This window comes from Brassica rapa, chromosome A01 (assembly GCF_000309985.2).
Source record: "Brassica rapa cultivar Chiifu-401-42 chromosome A01, CAAS_Brap_v3.01, whole genome shotgun sequence".
Taxonomy (NCBI): domain Eukaryota; kingdom Viridiplantae; phylum Streptophyta; class Magnoliopsida; order Brassicales; family Brassicaceae; genus Brassica; species Brassica rapa.
In genome coordinates, this window is record NC_024795.2 from 18939923 (window position 1) to 18961814 (window position 21892).

Here is a 21892-nt window from a genome sequence, read left to right on the forward strand (position 1 = left end):
ACTCACCAAAATAAACTACTTTCTTTTCTTTGAAAGAATCTGTTTGAAGCGTTTCTCAACGGGTAGAGGTTACATAAATTCGTCAATGAATCTACACCTCGATCAGCTGCACCCATCAACGTTCCAAGAACCACAGTGACGAACCCAGACCACCAGATCTGGTTTCAGACTGATCAAATCATCAAACCATGGCTGATGGGGTCATGTTTCGAAGATATTCAAAGTCTTGTTGTTTCCTGCACAACATCTCCTGAGACCTGGCTTACACTCACAAGATACTACAACCTTCTACGTCCTCCAGGCTGTTTGAGCGTCAACGTAATCTCCAAACCATCACCAAACAAGAGAAGTCTAAGACAAGCTCATCTGTAACCAGTTAACCTCTATTGGTAGTTCTGCAAGGTTTGAGAAAAGACTACAAGTCTGACCAGTATTGAAAGTGCTGTAGATCTCTTACCAAGCCTAGACCAGGGGCGAAGCTAGGCTGTAGAATATAGGTGCACGTGCACCCACTAGTTACTTTGATTTTTAAAACTTTTACATTGGAAACTGAGGGCGAATTGGCTTATTTGGTTAAGGTACATCCACAATTTCTTGAGAACCCGAGTTCGATGCCCCTATTTTAACTTGTATTATATTAATTAATTATACGCACCTAGTAAAAATAAAGTCTGGCTTCGCCCCTGAACCCAACCCTTGAAGATCTCATCCCTCGTCTTCACGGCCACAATGGTCAGATTCAAAGGTACAACTTCTCGACTAATGTCACTCCACATCTTGAATTTAATGTGGAACAAAAAAGTATCAATCAGGCCAACTAGAACACTGGTTAAAGGGAACAGTCTAATCAAAGGTTTGGTAGAAGCTATGGCTGTTGTTCCTTCTCCACAAGACGCCACGGGTTCCATCAACAACTATCATCCTCTGGATCATCCGCTTCATTTGTGTCATCTGGTGACAGACCATCTCGTCAAATATGTGGAAGGTTTGGTCATACTTCTTTACGTTGTTGGCACAAGTTCAACAACTCCTATCACGATGAGGATCTTTCAGTGGCGCTGGAAGCTATGCAAATAACAATTGGCTACCCAAACAGACAAAGTGCCATGCGATGTTGAAGGCCCAAGTAAACATATTTGAAATAGACTAGGCCTGGACGTTTTTAACTCAACCCGAAGTACCGACCTTAACCTGAACCGGAAAAACCAAAACCGAATCCGAACTGTTTTACAAAAAATATCCGAATGGGACTTATGAGCTTACTACTTTGGCCTTTTGTTATAACCGGAACCGAACCGAAATCCGAATTAAGATCCGAAGATATCCGAAATTAGTTAAATATGTTAATGTTTTTATATATATTAAGGTGATTTAGATATTTTAAATTATTCAAAATATTTAAGTAGTTTGTTTCATTTGTTATTTTGAATACTTTTTAGTTAATTTAGATAGTTTAAATAATTTTTAATTAGATTTGTAAATAATTTATATATTTTAAATTTTTTTTGTTGATTTTCGAAGTTTTTAAAAATATATTTTTGTACGATTTTAAACATTGGTTAAATCCGGTCCGAACCGAATCCGGAAGGAACCGAACTGAACCCGGAAGGAACCGAACCGAACCCGATCCGATAATTAGTAAAAACCGAATGGTACTTATGAGTATAACACCAAAAATCCGAAAATCCGAATCACCCGGACCAAAACCGAACGAACCACCGAACGCCCATGCCTAAAATAGACCATGTTGCGCAAGAGGTAAAACCAAACAAAAAGATTGCAGAAGTGAATGTTAAGAAACCAGTAATAAACTTCTCAGTGATTTGGTTGTTAAATAAAAGCAAAATCAAAGATTGGAGCAAAAGATTAAAAAGATGTGGAAGATGTTGAAGCAAGAACAAGAGAAGAATCAACTCCTCGAAAAAACAGTTCAATGACAACTAAATGAATCTAAGGATGCGGGATAAAGCCATAAAGGATCTGAAACTTTAGATCCTATATTATCTGTAAAATATATTTGAAATTAAATTTAGTTTATTTTTTATTATGTGATATATATTTATATTAACTTAATAGTGTATATGAGTCATCCTCGGATTAGGCAGGCTCAGTTTGGCGACGTACGAACTCCAGAAAGTGAGTCAACATGATAAAAAGCCCATTTAGTGACTCTTCCGTTATAGTGCATGCAATTAAATTAAATTAACTTAATTAGTTAGAGAAAATGATTAGGATAGCATTAAAAAAGTTTTTGTCACAAATATAGTCTTTAAGAATAAAAATGACCAAAATAACACTTAATGTTTTATCAAAAGAGATAAATATACACTTATACCCCAATGGTAAATTAATTTAGACATTAGAGTTTAGAGTTAAGGGGGGGGGGGAGGGGGGGAACGGGAGGAGTCATCCTCGGATTAGGCAGGCTCAGTTTGGCGACGTACGAACTCCAGAAAGTGAGTCAACATGATAAAAAGCCCATTTAGTGACTCTTCCATTATAGTGTATGCAATTAAATTAAATTTACGCAATTAGTTAAAGAAAATGACTAGGATAGCATTAACAACGTTTTTGTCACAAATATAGTCTCTAAGAATAAAAATGACCAAAATAGCACTTAATGTTTTATCAAAAGAGATAAATATACACTTATACCTCAATGGTAAATTAATTTAGACATTAGGGTTTAGAGTTAAGGGGTGGGGTTTAGGGTTTAGGGTTTAGAGTTTAGGGTTTAGAATTTAGGTTTTAGGGTATAGAGTTGGGAAGTGGGTTTTGAGGATAAGATTTCAAATTTTGAAAAATAAAAAAAATTTAAATTTTTCAAAAGATAAAATGTTATTTTGATCATTTTAGTTTTTGAGAGCTATTTTTATGATATAAACTTAGAAATGTGCTATTTTGGAGATTGACAACATAAACTTAGAAATGTTCATAGACCAAGTCTAGCCTTTAAGTCAGGACTGAGGAGAAATGCTAGTTATTCAGGTGCTTGATCTTCTATGGACATAAGCTGGCCTTGAGCTTTTTTATTTCTCCAAACCTCATATAAAGTGTGGAAAATATCATCATGATGTCCTCATCTATTGGAGCTGTATCAAGAATCGACTGGCATTCAAACATGAGTTCATTAAATCTATTCTTCTCGATCAAACAACTGGATTTGACTTGCTATTATTATTACGAGGGATTAACCCGGGCTACGCCCAGGATTTTTATTTTTTTTCTAATTTAAGTTGTTAAATTATTTATATTTAGGTTATGATATATATTTATATAAATGTTAAGATGCATGTCATAATTAAAATTTATTTTTAAATTTTAACACGTTAAATTAACATATTTTTTACTATTTAAATATTTTTTATAATATTGTTGGTTATCTAGTTATCATATTTAGCAAAACTATATGTTGAGTGTTGGAATAAATATTTTAGATATTTAATTAAACAGCAGAGTATTTTCGGATCGACCACATGCTCAACAATCGATCGATCCGTAAAAAGATGGTCGATTTCCTTGGCCAAGTAAGTACAATTTTAGCAAAAATATCTTTGATTTTCAAATATTAAGTATATAACTATTCTTTTGAATATTGTTTTTTTGAATTGTATTTTTGATTAAATTATTGTATTATAATGTTTATGTAAATATTTTTTGTGATGTTTGAATTTGTGTTGTTCGTATACTTAACCTAGATGATATTGATGTTTAACAATTTATTATTTTCTGGAAATAGAAAATAATAATATATCAAAACGTATCTAATACTTGTTAAATAATAGTATAATGTAAATTACATCCATTATTTGAAAATAACCATTTGTTGCTTTTATTTTTATTTTTAAATCAGAAATTATTTTTATTTAAAAACATTATTCATATATAATATAATAGTTTAAGTTTGGAAGATTAATCTATAAATATAAATTATGTATTTACAAAAAAATAATTTAAGATATTATATATTGAGTAACTGAATAAAAGCTGAATTTCTTATCTTGAAAATCAAATATTTATATTTTTTTCTTCATGTTATACTCACCAATCCATCATTGATATTTATAACTTAGTATGTTTTAAAAAAAACTTAGTTTTAAGTAATAAACGAATTTAATAAATTAAATTCATCACCTATAATGTTCAGTAAACTATATTTAAAAACTCTCTAAAATTATATTTTAAGCATAATATTACTATTATTTAATTTAAGTTATTTTAAGCATAATATTTGCTAAACCAACTTAAATTATATTTACAATAGGACCATCCAAAATCGGTTAATAAATTAAAAATAATTCTAAACCAACATGAACAAATACTTGATTCGGCGAGGAATGAAGTGTTTCGGGATAAACGCTTGAATGGTTATTAACTGTAATGGTTTGATCATGAAAGAGTTAGTATGAATATTAACAATAAAATTATGGATTAGATTAATTTTAATTTGTAAGAATACCTTTGAGTCTATGAAAAGCAATTCAATTCCCATGAATAAGTTTGGCTTTTGGAAGTTGCGGGTTTTCCAACAATGAATCCACCTAACAAAAAGTTCGTTGTTATAAAAAAATCTCCTTCAAGGTTATTAAAGGTTTTTCGGACGGCAAAAGTTGATGGTGAAACCATTTTTTTGCTCGAGTGCTTTGAAGTTTTCCTTGATAGTGTGAGGTTGATGTTGATGGAATAAAGAGTTTTATAGGGACTTTCTTGATGTAAAACTATACATTTTTATTTTTTTTGTTTAATATGGTATTTCTATTTTTATATAATTTACTACCATTTTAAGATAGATGTTAAAATTTTAATGTATTTTTTCCATTTTTTAAAATGTTTATTTCCATTTCTTACATTTTTTATTTACGTAATATCTATATTTTATATTTTAAAATATATATTTAAATCTTAATGTACTTTTTCCATTTTTTTTAATTGTGTATTTACTTATATTATATATTTTACATTTTAAGATAGATGTTTTGCATAAACATCTACACATAATTAAAATTCTTGATTTTTTATTTTTTACTTTTTATTAGTCTTGTTAGAGTTTATAAGTTTGTATTATCATGACATGATTTTCATGATTGAAATGGTATACATTTTCTTAAATCTTTGCTCAACTTTTTTATATATAGTAAGTAGATTTGAGTTCTTATTGTTGTGGTTAGTTTAATACTCAAAACATTTTTTATTTTTTATTTTGTACATATTGAATGTACTTGTATTTTTTACTTATTTTACATATTATATTGTAAACTTATTAATTTAATAATTGAACATGAATATATAATTCACTATAATAGGAAATTATTTGTTAAAAAAAGAATCAAAACATAATATTAATTATCAATATTTAAATAAATATATGACTGAATATTTTATATTTGAAGATTAAATAAGCAATATTATCCCAATAACTTATTAGGTTTTCTAAAATAAAATTCACTCATTAAATTTTAGAATAGTTTTAAATAATGGCTTCTTTATATATAATTAATTTATTGTATGTTTAGATAAAGTTACTGTATTTTTATTAATTATTTTTCTGATTTATTAGACTATCATTTTTTGAAAATATAATTTATCTTATACATATATATCATGTTAGAATAATTCTTTACTATAACTTTAGATTAACCTTGAATGTTATTAATAAATTCTACAGCAATAGTCCCTCAGACTTGGAAAGTTTACTTACCCTGATTTAGAATATATACTATGAAACAAAAGCATCGCCAACCCCCTCAAAAATCGTCAAGGAAGCAACCAATATCATATAATTGATAGTCACTTAAAGTAAGTCCTTTCCGACACACATAGCCTTGCAAATGAAAGAATAAAAACATATAATAGTACTGGCACCAAAAGCAAGCTGCTCAGACTCATTCTTTTCAAAAATCTTGTAGCATTCTGGATCTTCAGTAGGGTAAGCATAACCATGCATCACCCTGCAACAAATGCGGAGAGTAGACTAACACTAACTAACCTACCCAATATAATTGAGAAACAAACAAAAAGGTAGTAGGATTTCGTACATCAATAAGGAGCACACCCTCCTTAAGACAACATTACAAATCAAACATGAATAAACTCTCTTAGATATTGCTTCAGGCACTTGATCAGCAGAGTAAGAAAAGTCTTAATCGTATTGTTGATCCTCTGACCATTTGATTACACCCACCTTGAAAAGAGACTAATCTGAGAGACTGAAACAACAAAATCCAGATAGTTCTATAATAATAAAGTAATACCTTAATTTCAAATGTAGAGGACAACATAGCGTCATTGTTTCAACATAGCGTCAAATCCATAAGTTCAGCATTTAAAAAAACATCTGGTGTAACGAAACGTAAAATATGTGCCTTAATATCAGAACCTCAGCCTCCTAGATTGCCATAACTGAGTCAACCTCACATTGCGTCTTAAGCTTACCCTCCGATAAACTGGTCCCTCACACCTGGCCGCAACGAAGACAACAACATGTAGCGTCTGCAGAACAGAGAATATCTTTGTCTGAAAACAAAGACTCAAGGCTTTAGACAAAATTTTTTTTTGAAAATGTAAGAATGTTTGATGCTATTAGCAGAAGACGCATCAGACTACATGATATCACAATGGGAGAGCGACCATGAAATATGTCAAGCTCTTGAAACTAACATAGTTCTTTGAATATAACCTACAGAAGTTTGATACCTGATTTATAAAGATGATAAGTGTTATACAAAGAGTGGCTCAGTTTATGCAAAGCTTGGTTCAATCTGGCTTGGATAGCCATATGAGCATCACCCATCTCATACTCAAGTGCTCCTGTTAAAGAAGAAAACTTAAAAACGTGAGGAGAGAAATACAGAGCTCGGACCAAACTCAGGGATTCATTATTCACACTGAACTCAGAAGGTAGAACTGCAGGTTTCCAGATCAGAGAAACATAAACTTTTCATCAACTTTCTAATAGATTTCTGAATGGAGTTTACCTCTGATTTGAACACGGTTTGTTTCTATGGATTCCTTGCAGCTTGATTGTTCCATAGGCATATTATCCGAGATCTAAATACTTCTGTTATGTTCATAAATCGATTCCCAAAACTCTTCTTAACCACAACTTTGTGACCTATGTTTTTTCTTCACCTCTGTTTATTCTCGCCTCTTCTCTGGTCTCTTCTCCTCTGAAATTTCTCTTAAAAGCTAAAGATTGAGAGGTTTTTAATGATGAATTTCAGAGGGATATGGACATGAAAACATGGAAACAAAATATCTCTTAACACAGCTATTGAAATAGAATATAATATGTAAAGAGGTTAAAAATGACGAAAGGGTTAGTTCTGTTTCCAGACTAAAGAGGGTTAGTTCTAACTCCTTAACACTCAGTGAAAGAGTTGATCAAACAATAGCTAGTATAATACGTAAGGGGTTTTATAACGATAGTGGAGTCGATTATATGTGTTAGGGGTTGGTTATTTCTTTTCCAACGCCATTTATGCGCAAAAAGCTCAGGTTAGCAACAGACCTTGCATGATCATTGGATCAACACGAAAGAGATCCTACGGTTTCAAGTCTCAACTAAGTGTTTGTTAAACCTTGTGCACAGCTGATGACTGCAACAAAAAAAAAAATTAACCACCAATGTTAGATTCCAAGGTTTTAGTTTAGAATATAAACGACACAGTACCTTTTCTGCTCTTCCCTTATCTTCTTCCTTAGCCCTCGCCTTCTTCATCTTCTTCATCAATCTCATCATAATCGTAATCAATCTCAAGGTATGCATCCACCACCAGTGAATCAATAATGGTTGATCTTCATGATAATTGATAAACCGCAGCAGTTGGATCCAAATCGATAGTAACTATCTTGAGAGCTTCATCCACATCTCTAACGTCGGATAAGCTTCTTAGAAACTTGTCGTCAAGAAGAGAAGAAAGATATGTTTCTGAAACATCAGCAGGGGCGCTGGCCTGCATCTAACGAACATTGCTCCAGCGCAGATCTCATCCAATTTTTGGTAATTTCTTAAGAAATCAAATGTTGACCAGTGAAAGGAGACTTTGTCCGCTTCTACTGGTTCTTAGCATCAGCCACAACTTCACATGTAAATCACCAACCCAATCCAAATTAACGAACAATAAAAACATATGAGGAATCATAATAAAAGCTAACCTGCAGCCGTAAATGTCACCAAGACTTCGACTTCTGATCAAGACAAATTTTCATTGCCAGCGCTTCATTAATTTTCAGATCCATGAATTGAAATAGGATTCTGATTTTGAATCGTCAAATACAGATGCAAAAAAACGATGAATATGTAACGGGAGCTTTTTCGATTGTTGGGAAGGAGATGAAACAACGCTATCGAATGGCAGAGATGGAAGACGGGTTCAACCCTAAAATCAAAACATCTCGTAGGCGAGTATCTGACGTGGCGAAAATCTGATCTCCTATTGGATGATTTAATTGTCCTACGTGGACACACTCTCTGATGCTCATATAACCCTTTTAGTATAGGTTAGATTAAATGTTATTAGGCTACACATTGTATCATCATATATACAGTATATGTATATAATTGGTGTACTGGTTAATGTACAACTCATCAAAATATTGCAGCTAGATGATTGGATTCTATGTAGGATTATATAGGACCAACTCAATACTACGATGAGCCTAGTGGAAAAAACAAATTTGGGCTCTACCACGAAATTTTTTAGAACAAAATTTTTTTTGAACCCTTTAACTATTAAATATTAAAAAAATAAAAATTTACATTTATTTTTTGGTTGAACTTTGAAAGAAGTTAAATTATTTTACATAATTATATTTTATTACACACTATATTAATCTGAATGTAATATTATATATGTAATTTAAACATAATTTTTTTAAAAAAATATTTGATATGGGCCGTGGGGCGGTCGCACTGACCGCTCCCCATACTTAGCCGGCCCTGGATCTATAGACGAACAGTTAAAAGAGACCAACAATGGAGAGAGTATTAGTAAGAGAGGATCTCACGGAAGGATTGCTCTCAAAATCACCTGCACATTCTTCTTCCACATATGTGTTAGACAATAACAATAACAATAACAAGAACACTTTTTGATGGTATGGTCTTTTCGTTGGAAAAACATTCTTTGTGTGGTGATATATCGGTATTTTTTACTAGAGTCAAACATTGTTTTGAGTATTGCATCAAGTAAAATAATGTTTTAGAGTATGTTGGAGTGTTTTGGTGTTATTTTGTGTTTATTTTAGGTTTAGATCAAATTTGATGAAATAGGAAGATGAAAAACCTAGTACATATGCGTCAGAAGTTTAGAAACAGACGGATGACTTCCTATAACTGGATGAATCTTACATTTTGACACAAGAAATATATTTAAATTATCTTTCTTATTAAACCAGATTGATGAAAGTGAAGGATGGGAAGATATATATATATATATATATATATATTATAAAGTTTATACACAAAGGTAAATACCTGTTCGCGCAACTTGGGATATGATTAGGCATCGACGCGCCACAGTTTCTTGATCTCAACTCGTTTGGTTTGCACAAGGTGTGCCTAGGTATGCATTCATAACATGGTTAGCCATAAAGGACATGCTCTCGACATGGGTTAGAATGCGCGCCTGGGGGAGAGTACAAGGCTGTCCATTTTGTGGTGAACCGGAGGAAACAAGAGAGCATTTATTCTTTGCATGCCCCTACACATACAGACTTTGGTTGCAGGTCATTGGCTCATTGCTTCAACCAGCCTCCACCCTCGATTGGAATGAGATTCTGGCTCGAATTCTTGGAAGTTCCCATGATAGGCAAACCTCTATTCTATTGAGGCTAGCTTTACATGTAGCCATTTATTACATTTGGCGGGAAAGAAACGAAAGGAGACATTCACAGAGAAGCAGGCCAGCGGGCTAACTAGCGAAGTTGATTATGAAAAAAATAAAGCTTAATTAGGATTCTGTCTACTCGGTATTATGAGAAACTCAAGATATCAGGTCTTCTTCAAAGGTGGTTTGGTGCTCATATTGGACATTGATAGAATTTTTTTTGTCTTTTGATACTGATAAAAATTTTGTAAATAACTATTCTTTTTTCAGATGAGAAATAAATTTAAAATTTCATCAAAAAATAAATAAATAACTTGCTCGCCATGATGACGAAGGTGAAATGGAAACTTATTATGTTAATGTCCCCAAGAAATACATACCTCACTAGACAGAACTATATAAGTCCCTTATAAGAGGTTTTGTATTTTTACCCTACGATGAATAAAGAATAAACTTTTCTTGCAGAGCAGAGAAAAACCTAACCCTTTCTCGTGTGTGTGTTAAGCAGCCATGAGAGCATTTCTTGTCTTATCAAGTTCCATTCTATAGAACTTATGGCAACCATGTTTCCATCTTTAACCCATCTATCTAGCTTGAGAGAGATACACATCCATCAAGCTTGATTCCATCTCGTTCATCATTCCATCCACTAATCCATTTGAGAGAGCTACACGTCCAACAACTTGATCCCATCTTCATCAATCTATCCTTCAGTTTCCATTCTCCATTGCTATCTACCACGATCCATATTCCGACAACCGATCCATCTCCAATTTCATCAGATGATCCTTCATCATCCTTCTCTATTTACGTTAATTTATTATCTGTTTTCATCAGCATAATCTCATATAGTTTTGTTTCTTTGTTTCAGGTACAAAGCGATCATTCTCTCACCCATAGCCGTTTGACCATAGCTCTTGTCGAACCAAATTTGAACCTCTGTCGACCGATTGTATAGTCCTGATTTTTGGCTGTATCATAACTGATCAGCTTCTAAAGTAATGATAGATATATGGATCGTAAAAATATAGTCTCCGTTGCGAATATACAAATGTAACACCATGTGTATATGTTTTCATTCCACGATCAACAACATTGTCGTACCAATCACAATAAAAGACAATTCACCTCAATTCATTCATGGGTATTGGATTTCAAAATTTTCACTTAGATCACCGTAGTACACATTGTCACCAGATATAGGCAAAACACCAAAATCAGAAGTTTTCCTTGGACGGCTTTCTTTAAACATATCCTCGAGTGTAAAATCTCGGATTTGACTTCACTACATCGTTTGGTTCACACAAAACCTCATGTAACCAATTTGGAAATATTCCACCTCTAACTGAACATGGTGTTGCCTATAAACAATAAGTGTTTTATAGTTAAAGACAATGTAGAATATTAGTTTTATAAATATTTTACTCACCCTACATAATCACAAAGACATCCCGGAATTTCTTTTTACTTGACAAGTTCAAGACGATTTTCTGTAAGTAAAGTGCGTATGTCATGTAAATCGTCTACAACAATAAATATGTTGCACAACTGGTAAATATAACTTAATTAGTTACAGTTTTAAAAAATACATTTGTAAGTACTTCTCATATTAAAGAATACCATCGCACTTGGTGAACAAAATCTGTTTGCAAATGAGTATGCTCATCCTGATAAGTCTTTGGTGCTATGATTTTCTACTATGTCGTCATCATGGCGAGCAGTTCTTTACCTTTATGTATAAACTTTATATGGAAAGCAGTATTCAGCAAAGTTTAAAGTTTCTTCCTTGATGCTTTTTGCGACTTTAGATCCCTTCACCTCGCTTAAAATATTGACCTAAGTCTTGAGATGGACGTATACTGTTTGAAGGGATACATCCATCTATATTGTACAAGACCACTAATAGCCGCTTTTCTCAAAAGATGAACAAGAAGATGTTTCATAATGTAAGAAAATATAGAGGACACATCTTTTCAAGGTTACAAAGGATAATAGGTATGTAATCCTCTAAAATCAGGAAGTCGTCTACAATTAGTAATCTCGTTCTTAAATCTACAATTAGGAAAAACAAATTTGATAAGTATATATATAATTCATAATCAATTTAAAATGACATTTAATTCAATATTAATGTATAATATACTTGTAATTCTTTCACGAAAGTTTCGAGGTAATAGTCTATAAAAGGCAAACGGAAAGACTAACTACATCATAATATCACAACTATGGCTCTTTATACCAATAAAAAAATTCAATTTTGTTGACACATTTATGCAAGTTAGATGCATACTCTTTGGATAATTTATTTTCGTGTATAATCCAATCAAAAAATCCTCTTTCGAAGATGAATTCAATCGATAATGGGAACATGACCTTAACCTTGTGAATGTCCATGAAGTTAGCTACAAAAACAAATATGAATAAAATCCAGTCTAGGCTTCACATTATCTTATGTTTTCCCTTGGACATTTAGAACAATGTTCAGCAGACTGTGAAAAAGTTTCTCAACATGCTTGAAATATAGATTATGTCTCAACAAATGATCTTTCTAATATGGCAAATCTCAAAAAAAAATACTCCTTTATGCAAATTGTGGTGTTCTCCAACACCGCTACAGGATAATATCCTTTTCCACCTCATTGTGGCGTCCTTTCAGCCTTTTTACTGGTCCAATAAATTACTCCCAAGTAATTCTGGAGAGAGACTGACAAACACCTAATTCTTCTTCTTAAACAATTATCCTCTGGTAGAAATCTTCTATGACACTCAACCCAACGCGTTTTACATCCATGTTTCAGTTAAAAAGCATACATAAAATCACTTATTGTCCACATAATACTATCCACCTCTAAAAAATTTCTTCAAATGAAACATTGCATTTAAGAACTCAGTGCTTCCATAGTAGTTCGAACTTATATATTAGTGGTTGAAGAAACACAACAAGTGATCTCCTAGGATGCTCTAGCCTGGGGGAGAATGGAGAGGAAAAAACTCATGGTTGTTGTGCAAATCTTGAGGTAAGTTGTAAGGTGTCATAATTACTAGCCACAATGAATATTATCTTCCATGCTTTCTAAATGGGTTGAAACCATCATTACATAGTCTAAAGTAAAAATTTCTTATCTCATACGTAAATTACGGATATACTGATTGAAAATTATTCTACTCATCTGCATCAGAAGGACGTGTAATCTCACCATTTGTTGAGTGCTCTGCATGTCATCTCATTGGTCATTTGTGAATTCTGACTCATATAGTCTGTTAAACCTTTCTGTCAATCGAAAATACCACATACATTTATATAGAACTGAAAATATTTTGCTTGACTCATGATAGTGAGGTTTTCGAGAAAAAGTGACATCTCTTTTGGTTTTCATCCTCTTTCCAGTAAATCATGCAATTATCATGTGTACATCGATCAGTTAATAAACCAAGACCAGCTAAAATTTTATGTACCTCGTAGGTGCAAGATTTTCCTCAGGTATAATATCTCTCACAAAACCAGCAATCACATCCATACATTTTTCAGCCAAAATGTAATCCGTCTTTATCGCCATTAATCTACTTGCATATAATAAAGGTGAATTGTCATATTTACAGCCTTTGTACAATACCTTCTTAGTTGTATCTAACATATATTTTAAATTGGGTTTTTCTCATCTATCTCCTTCCTCAACCATCGAAGGTGAAAATGTGTCTAAATCATAATCTACGTCCGCGCTAGGTTCATCTAACTTATCTACAGTATGAGGTTCGCTAGTACTACCATAACCCATTTGTTCTTCATGATGATATCAAATCTCATAACATGACATAAACCCATTTATATATGAACGTTTCCAATCTCCACCAACCTCAATATTCCTATTATTCTAACAAGTAGAGTATGGACATTTCAACTTAAGAATTTTTAAAACTTATGGTTGTCTATGAGGAACCGCCATGAATTTGGTTATACCATATGTATAAGTAAATTTTTCTTCAGATCTGTAAAATATTTAGGTTCAAATATTTATCCATCCAATAACAAAAATAATTAAGAGAATGAATTTTGTGCTTCTTTGTAAATAAGATGAAGTGGTATTTATAGTTGTATGTAGGCAAACTTCTGATGGAAAAGGACATTTTGTCAGGAATTTGAATATTTCAAAGGACTACGTATTAGTTTTAAAAATTTGTAGGAAATTTGTCAGAAATTACCAACAGTTTTTTTTGTCGGTCGTCGGAAATAACAACAACTAGATTATTACCCGCCCTTGTAAAGGGCGGATAAATTTTTTTGTTTTAATTTTTTCTGAAAATTTAAATTTTATATTTGTTTTTAAATTATATTTGTGTTTAATATTAATTTAATATAATAAAATAATTCTTTAAATAAATAAAATACATAGTTGAACATAACATTTATCAATAGGTCACGATACTTTTTTAATAGAGTAGATGAAAAAATAACATTCAAAATAATATCACACAACTTCTATAGAAAGAAACAAAAGAAAAATATTTTAACGCATCATGCTTATACCATAGTGGTTTCATAGATAATTTTTTCAAATCTTTACAGTTAATTAAAAAATAAGAATCCAAAAAACTTGCAAACTCCTTGATTTAAAGAGACGGTTAACTATAACCTTAACTGGCTGTTTTAAACTTCCCCATCTCCATTTAACGTGTGGTTTGGACCTCGTTGCTAGAACTCGACGGGTACAGTCCATACTCACAGGTTGTACTCTTGAGTTCCAAGTGCCATTTTCCTAAACTTCTTAATTTCATCATTGTATTGTATTGGCTCGAGTTTAAGTCAATGCTCCCTCCATATGAGCTGTATACATTGCTTTGACCCGGTTTCATCCATTAGTGAAGTTCTGATAGTGATACGTTTCCTTCTAAAGCATGCAGAATCTGCTTGTTTTTCAAACAAAATTATTAACATATATCCTTCAGACTATATTTTGCAACGTTAAAAAAAAAGATTAATGGCTGACTCCTAGGAGAAGAGAAAGGATGAAGTATGTTATAATTTGGCTCATGTGAGGTCTGTGGCGAGGGGGATGGCGGCGAACACGACATAGCATAACCACAATGTGAGCCATCTCTTCTCTGTCATACTCTTATTCATATTTGTATTAGTTGAATCCTCAAGCCTTCTTCATATATTATAATATTATATTAGTTTGATTATTTTTTATTAAAAAAAACAATAGACTATAATTAAAAGATATTGGAATATACTTTAAATTGGAAAAATCTAAACATTTTATTTACAAATCTTAATGGTTTCTTTACAACAATTTTAACATAACAAATTTTCAAATATTTGGCATTTGTTGTTGCGATTTGTACTCAAACAATGCAGTTAAAATTTTCAAATATTTTGCAGTAATCTAGGAAGTTCAAACAAACATGGAAATATCCATTTTTATATTTATTTTAATTATAATAAAAGATAATATAAATTGTCATTGACATTGTCACTTTAACCCGAACACAAGCAGCCATGCGAGATATATACAAACACCCAGTCTGTTTTTTTTACTAAAACAAACACCCAGTCTTAGTAACATGGCAAATGAAATGTATATATTGTTTAGCATTGGTAAAATGAAAGAGCATATATAAAGTTTTTTTGCTATATTATTAACTTTTTATAAAATGAATTTATTACTAAAGAGGAAAGGATTAAAGAACAAAATAATAATGAAGGAGAATATTTGAAAGTGCATAGGTCACTTAAGGTTAGACGTGAAGAGTTTGTTGTCATATGGTCGTATATTTTGTAAGAAGTGAAAAGTTTCTTGTCATAGTCACCAAGGTTAGAACATGAGTAAGATCGGGTATTAGTTTTTAACAATAACAAAACTATATGGTTGCATATTTTGTAAAGAGGAGTAATTGCTGTAAATTTGATGAGTATTTGGCATGCAAATTGTTTAGATAATTGATGAGTATAACATATTGGTTAATTATGGTTAGTGTATTAGAAAAGAATAATGCTCAAACATGTTATATATTGTATTATATTGTATAAACAAATTATAAGGATTGTTATATTTGTTTCTAATGAAAAATGAATAGGTCCAAAACTTAAATGACAACTTTTTAAGTAGATAAAAAATATGACTCTAAATTAATAGATTAGACTAGATTTTGACCCGCGCTTTCAAAGCGCGGGTTTATGTTTGATGTAAATTTTATATAATCATGTTTTCTATACATTTAGACTGTGGAATCGACTTGTTTATTTCATCAATTTCATAAAACAACAAATAGTTACGCTATATAATACGTTTTGCCTCTAAATATTGAAATTCTAAAATGATTTGTAATATTTTTTACTTTATAAAAATACTTGCGGTAATTTAAATTAACAATAGCTATCAATTAACATGTAAAAAAATGTTGTATATGTAATTTTATGTATTATATTGTAAATGATAGTGTGTTACCGTTAATATAAATTACTTTGTGTTATAGTTTAAATCATTTAATTTTAAAATTAAACTGATTAGTTAAAAGCCCATATAGTGAAAGGAATGATACATACAAAAAGTTAAACAATTGGGTCCAACTAATAAACTGTTATCGTTAATAACCCAACACAAATAAATTATCGATATTTGGTTTTATGTATCAGGCAAGAAAAAATAATATTCAAATTAAAATAGTGAAGTACCGATACGGAAACTTGTGTTAAGTGAACCACTTAGAACATTATCAAAGGCATGGATGTCGAGGAACATGTTGTTGCACTGTAGCAATGATTCAGTTATAGAAGTTTGACACACAAATGATATTTTGTAAACATGGCTGGTGACCCTGTCAAATCCAGTCGCATGACTTAAGGAAAAGTTATTAATAACTATCCATTCTCCAACACGACACAGACTCTCAACACGTTCAATGAAAGGGTTCTTGCAACTGGCGTGTATTTTGACACCCTATAACATTTATAAAAATCAAAATTTCAGCAGATAAGATATATAAAAAATATTATTCGAGCAATATAGCAATCTAATATGGCATACATTTTCATCAGATACCACCATCTCAAGTGATGAACCAAACTGGGGATTGAATGACTTCCAAGTATGGAGCACTTTAACCTGGACGCTCCATGAAGTCTTGAAAGGCTTAACATCTGTTAGATTGCTAATTTTGATTATGGAACCCATGACTTTTGATACTAGTATACACTTTAAGAGGTTTAGACTGGTTTAAGTGCGATGTTAGAGTTGATATATATAAGGAGTGTGGACAGGTTATAAGTTTTACGATCTTCTAAGATAATTAATTTGATATCAAGAATATTCTAGGGATATAGATACAGAAAATATTCTAAAACCGTTTTCGTAAACTGAAGTTGTTAGAATTATATTTTTAAATTAACATATCGTTGGGATTTAATATATGGATTTTGCAGTACATTATCATTTGTTATAACTGTTGTGATTCAACATCTACACTTTATCAAAATCGATACTGATTATAGTTTCATCAAGTAAACTAAATGTAAAATCTGGATGTTAAATCGGTTATAACTATATTAAATCTATTTCATGTTCTAAATGATACATATATTGTTAGAATTTTATTTAAACTCGTTTATTCACAAAAATTGACATTGTTTTGATGAAACTTTTCTGAGCTTTACATTTATGATGGTTCCAGGTATCTAATTGATATTGGATGACTTCAAAGCGCAATTCTACAATTAGGAATATATTAAACTTTGGTTTGATGGCATATTATCATCTATCCAATGTTAAAATAATTATGAGCGATGGGTGTATGATACAAAGTCATGGTGGGAACATTCAATACCTGGTGGAAACATACAATATGGATTTGTGTAAAAGAAACATGACGATATCATCGATTTGATATTGACTGTGAATTTAATAAGAGTATATAAGTTATAGGGAACTGTGTAATGTATATATATATAGTACAATTGATTAATAAGCGTTCGACATGGTTAGATATTATGAAATATATTATTTAATCTAGTGTAACCACTTTTATAGGGAAAAGAATTGAATTTAGTTGGACTGTTATAACTTTTTTTTGTAGTCCAAAACATAGTCGATAAAAATTGCTCCTGTTTTAATAGTATTGATTAGTTAACATATATATTGTAATTTATCTTCAAATTCCCAATGGACGTGTTTTGTCAGGAATTCGGCATAAATTCCCAACGAATTCTGGATGGAATACAATCTGTCGATGAATTCAATGAATTTTTATGGATTATTTTTTATTGGTTTCTAGTTGTGAATCCTCTTGTTTTCTTGTAGTGGTTCAGGTGGAACTGGAAATTCCACTATTCAAAAACACATATAATAGTATGTGTCAAAATATTAAAAAAATATTATTAATTATCTTATTATTGAAATCTTCAATACAAATGTTTTCTCTCTATTACGGCGATAAAGCAGGAAGAACTCCTTTGAGAAAGGCGGAGAAAAACGCAAGCGACTCGCCGGGTTTGAAGGAAGGCACATCATGTCCTGCTCCTTTGAACGTTCCAAAAGTTAAACCTTCGTATTCTTGAAGCCATCCACTAACCTAATAATTATTTTTAAAAAAAAAAGCAATTCTGGTTACGATCAAAAACAACTCTTATTTTATTAAGATACCGATAAGTAATTTTCTGAATGCTATCATAGTGACCTGTTTCTCGTGGTACCATGGCCTCCACGACGTCTTAATGGGTAATACCAACTTGTTTATGCAGTACCTTGTCCCGAGTACGGGAACTCTTCCATCTGTGTCGCCGCTGAGCCAACAACAACGAGAAGGAAAGAAACAAGCAAATGATCGTATATGTATTAGAAAATACCAAAATAATGATAATCAAATATCCCATGCCAAAGTAAGACAAAGTTTATAATATTCAGCATATTTATTTATTAGTTAAATATTCGAAGTTTACCTGTAAACCCATATTCTAAATCCTCCCGCGATTAATTTCTTATATATTGGCAAAACTGAGGGCTTTGAATCCGTCCAATTATCAAAAATATCATCGCTGTTTCTCAGAAAAAGCAAAAGAATATATTTTAGATAAGCTATATATATATATATATATATATATGTGCAAAAAAGTTTAATAAAATAAATAAACAAGAGTAGTAGTACTTGCAAATGCTCCAATTCTTTAGATGAATACCATCACTTGCATGAAGAGCTTTCTGGACATCTGCTCTGTTGTAGAATACTTTCGTATAATCATCCAAACACGGGTCGTATCCGCCCATCATCCTCGGCATCTATTGAGAGTTACAGGTAATTAAATCTTAGTTGCAACATTCAATACGACATAGTCTTAGTTAGTTGGTTACCATTTTGGAATTGCGAAGATTAGTCCTGAATCTCGTCGAATCAAGGGATGAACTAGGCGTTGAATTTCCATTACAGGTAGGAGTATAGAGACTGTATTGATCAATTTTGTGATATTGTTTGACTACTTCGTCTACGTTGTCTTTGCATTCTTTAACATCCCAAGTAGTGTTACTACTGAAATTGCAATTTCTTTTTATGACTCCATACATCTCGTCTGATATTACTGCATGGCTCCATGCATAATCCACCCATCCATCCCAATCTTCGGCTTCCGATGTTTCAGGATTTCCAAGCTAACCACCAAGAGAAGATAAGAATTTAAATATCATCAATTTTACAGAATCATATATGGAACAATTAAATTTGTTTAGCATGATAAAACCAAAAGTATTAAAATACTAAAACGTTCAGTTACCACGTATTAAATATTGTTAAAATCCCACAGTTGAAGAGATCATTTTAAATCTTATACAAGGGACATAGATTATTATATTTATTACAAACTGGTTTTAAAGTTAAAGATCCTCTGAAATTAATTTTACAATAGCATTATGTCAAGAGGAATGAATAGATGAACAAGATTTCCAACAGTGTGTTCAATACTTTTGTACGCCTTATGAGAATGATAAGTATCAAATTAGCGTTAACTTCAAAATGAAAACTGAATAATGGATGATGTAAGTTTGTCCAATATTATTACAACTAAACGTAGTAGATATCAATCAAGCAAGATGATGTTTTGTATGTAGTATAAAGATCAAACATACCAGAATGCCTTTAAGCTTGATATGAAGTGAGGAATTTTCATTGTTCTTGTCATAAACGACCTCTGCAAGCTCGGGTATATACTTTCCTGCATGCATTTGTTTGTCAATAAGAACATGAATAAAAACCATAGACAATGATGTTGGCCCAAAACTACGATATAAAGTCTTTTTAGTACTAAATTCAAACCTGCATAGCTCTCGCCAGCTATATAGAAATTGTTTTCTCTGTAAGCTGGGAACCTCTCCAACCAATTTTGAATAAAGGAGTATGCGTCTCTCGCTGTAGGTCATGTCATACGCACTTACGCAGTCGTCAGGTTCGTGTAATAAATTTTATAGTGATATATTTGACGTCTAAGATAGCAATTGAAAAATATAGTAAACATCGCTTTGATACGTTATCAAAACAAATTTTGAAAATAAATAACCGTAAATTTACAAAAACAAAGAAAATATCGATTACAAAAACTCGTTTAAAGAAAACCGGTCACTAGTACTCAAATTTGACGACACAGATACACAAACGGAGAGAGTAGCGTACGGGGTCAGGTGCCCCCGTCTAATTTCTAACTTTCTTTAACAAATACCATAAGGTCTATAGAAATGCCTCCAACCCAAAAACTAAAATGCTGTGAAGAAAATTTATGTGCCCCCAATTATATTTGTTTCTAGATCCCCCCCTATACACGATATGATTCGTATAACATATTTGTTAACTATATACATATGGATAAACAGAAATATATAAATTTCATTTTAAAACTTGAAATCTAAGGAAGAAAATATTTAAAATCTTTTTGATATATAATCATATACTGCAATTTATTTTCATAAAATGTGAAATCTAAATAAATATATAAACTTAGAGTTCAAATAACATTTACGGACGCGCTGGGTATTCATGACAGCTACGAGTCCCGACTAGGTTTGGAAGAATATATATACGGATTGCACATATATATTCCACCATTCATACGAGTTTCGAAATAACAAAATGGATCACAAAAAAAAACGGACATCTATTACATGGTACATGGTCATCCTTAATCTAAGTGAATGAACATACTGATTAAACAAAATAAATAAATACATCCATACATACCTGTAAATTCATCGCCGATCTTTTTATAGTCACTACTTGTGTTTGAATACGAAAACCCGACACCAACAGGGGATTCTAGAAACAGAATGTTGGCCTCTGCACGCATTACCAAATTTAACGTATTTACTAACATTTATTTATATAATTAACAATTTTCACACTGGTAAAGGAAATGGAATTACAGTAATATATAAAGACAAGTTTCATCCATTGCCAAAAGACCATGCACCTAGAGATGAAACTATATATATGTACGGTATATACATAGTAATGATATGAATTGATAATGAACTTTTAATATATAAAAAATTTGGTATACCATGATTCCATGCATAGGGATTAAATTGAAGACTGTTTCCTTTGTTATCCACAAGAAATGGACCAATCTCTTGTGTTGCTCCGTATCCCACAGAAGAACATCCAGGCCCTATATAATTAATTGAAAAGACGAATCAAACCACGCGTCCCGCTAAATCTAAGACATTAACATGAACATGTTGCCTTGGATGCTAAAATTGAGTTTAACTACCTCCATTAAGCCACAGTACTAAAGGCTTCTGGTTTGGAAGACTCATAGCCTCGAAAAACCAATAAAACATAGCCCTTCCATGTTTTTTATCAACCGGGACATAGCCGGCGTAATGTCTGAAGCTCACACCAGATTGACCAGGCAAATCCGTAACGAGATCTCTCATTGCTTCTGGGCTATCAGAAAAAACAAACGCGAAAAGAGTGCAAAGATACAATGCAATTGACACATTGTAAATAGTTTGATGAATCATTAGGAAGTGAGACTTTGAGAAAAGACCGGAAGATGTGATGGGTGGTTGATACGTAACGCAACGAAGTGAGAT

General features: G+C 31.9%; 1 protein-coding gene across 6 annotated transcripts; it reads right to left on the minus strand.

Moving 5' to 3' along the window:
* Window positions 1-5749: 5749 nt before the first annotated feature.
* Window positions 5750-21892, minus strand: LOC103830359 (serine carboxypeptidase-like 32). Of its 6 annotated transcripts, none has more exons than XM_033277879.1 (16): window positions 21568-21892; window positions 21358-21465; window positions 21039-21134; window positions 20124-20216; window positions 19937-20022; window positions 19169-19462; window positions 18966-19096; window positions 18760-18855; window positions 18498-18603; window positions 8155-18392; window positions 7670-8078; window positions 7508-7595; window positions 6975-7166; window positions 6694-6807; window positions 6252-6513; window positions 5750-6181 (listed from the first exon to the last, which is right to left on the minus strand). In XM_033277879.1, the coding sequence occupies exons 1-10, from the start codon at window positions 21818-21820 to the stop codon at window positions 18246-18248; spliced, it is 1410 nt and encodes a 469-aa protein (XP_033133770.1). In that variant the 5' UTR covers window positions 21821-21892; the 3' UTR covers window positions 5750-6181; window positions 6252-6513; window positions 6694-6807; window positions 6975-7166; window positions 7508-7595; window positions 7670-8078; window positions 8155-18245. The 6 variants fall into 6 exon arrangements, with proteins under 6 accessions (XP_033133770.1, XP_033133773.1, XP_033133767.1 ...); XM_033277882.1 differs by having other exon boundaries at window positions 6975-7185; XM_033277876.1 differs by having other exon boundaries at window positions 6252-6457; window positions 6975-7595.

Excerpts from the sequence above, each read along its gene's own strand:
- LOC103830359 (XM_033277879.1), bottom strand. The coding sequence starts at position 21,820 with ATGATTCATCAAACTATTTACAATGTGTCAATTGCATTGTATCTTTGC. Across the intron at positions 20,023-20,123 it reads AGCTGGCGAGAGCTATGCAG|GAAAGTATATACCCGAGCTT; the intron begins GTTTGAATTTAG and ends AAATGCATGCAG. Across the intron at positions 18,604-18,759 it reads TTTAGAATATGGGTTTACAG|CGGCGACACAGATGGAAGAG; the intron begins GTAAACTTCGAA and ends TTGTTGGCTCAG.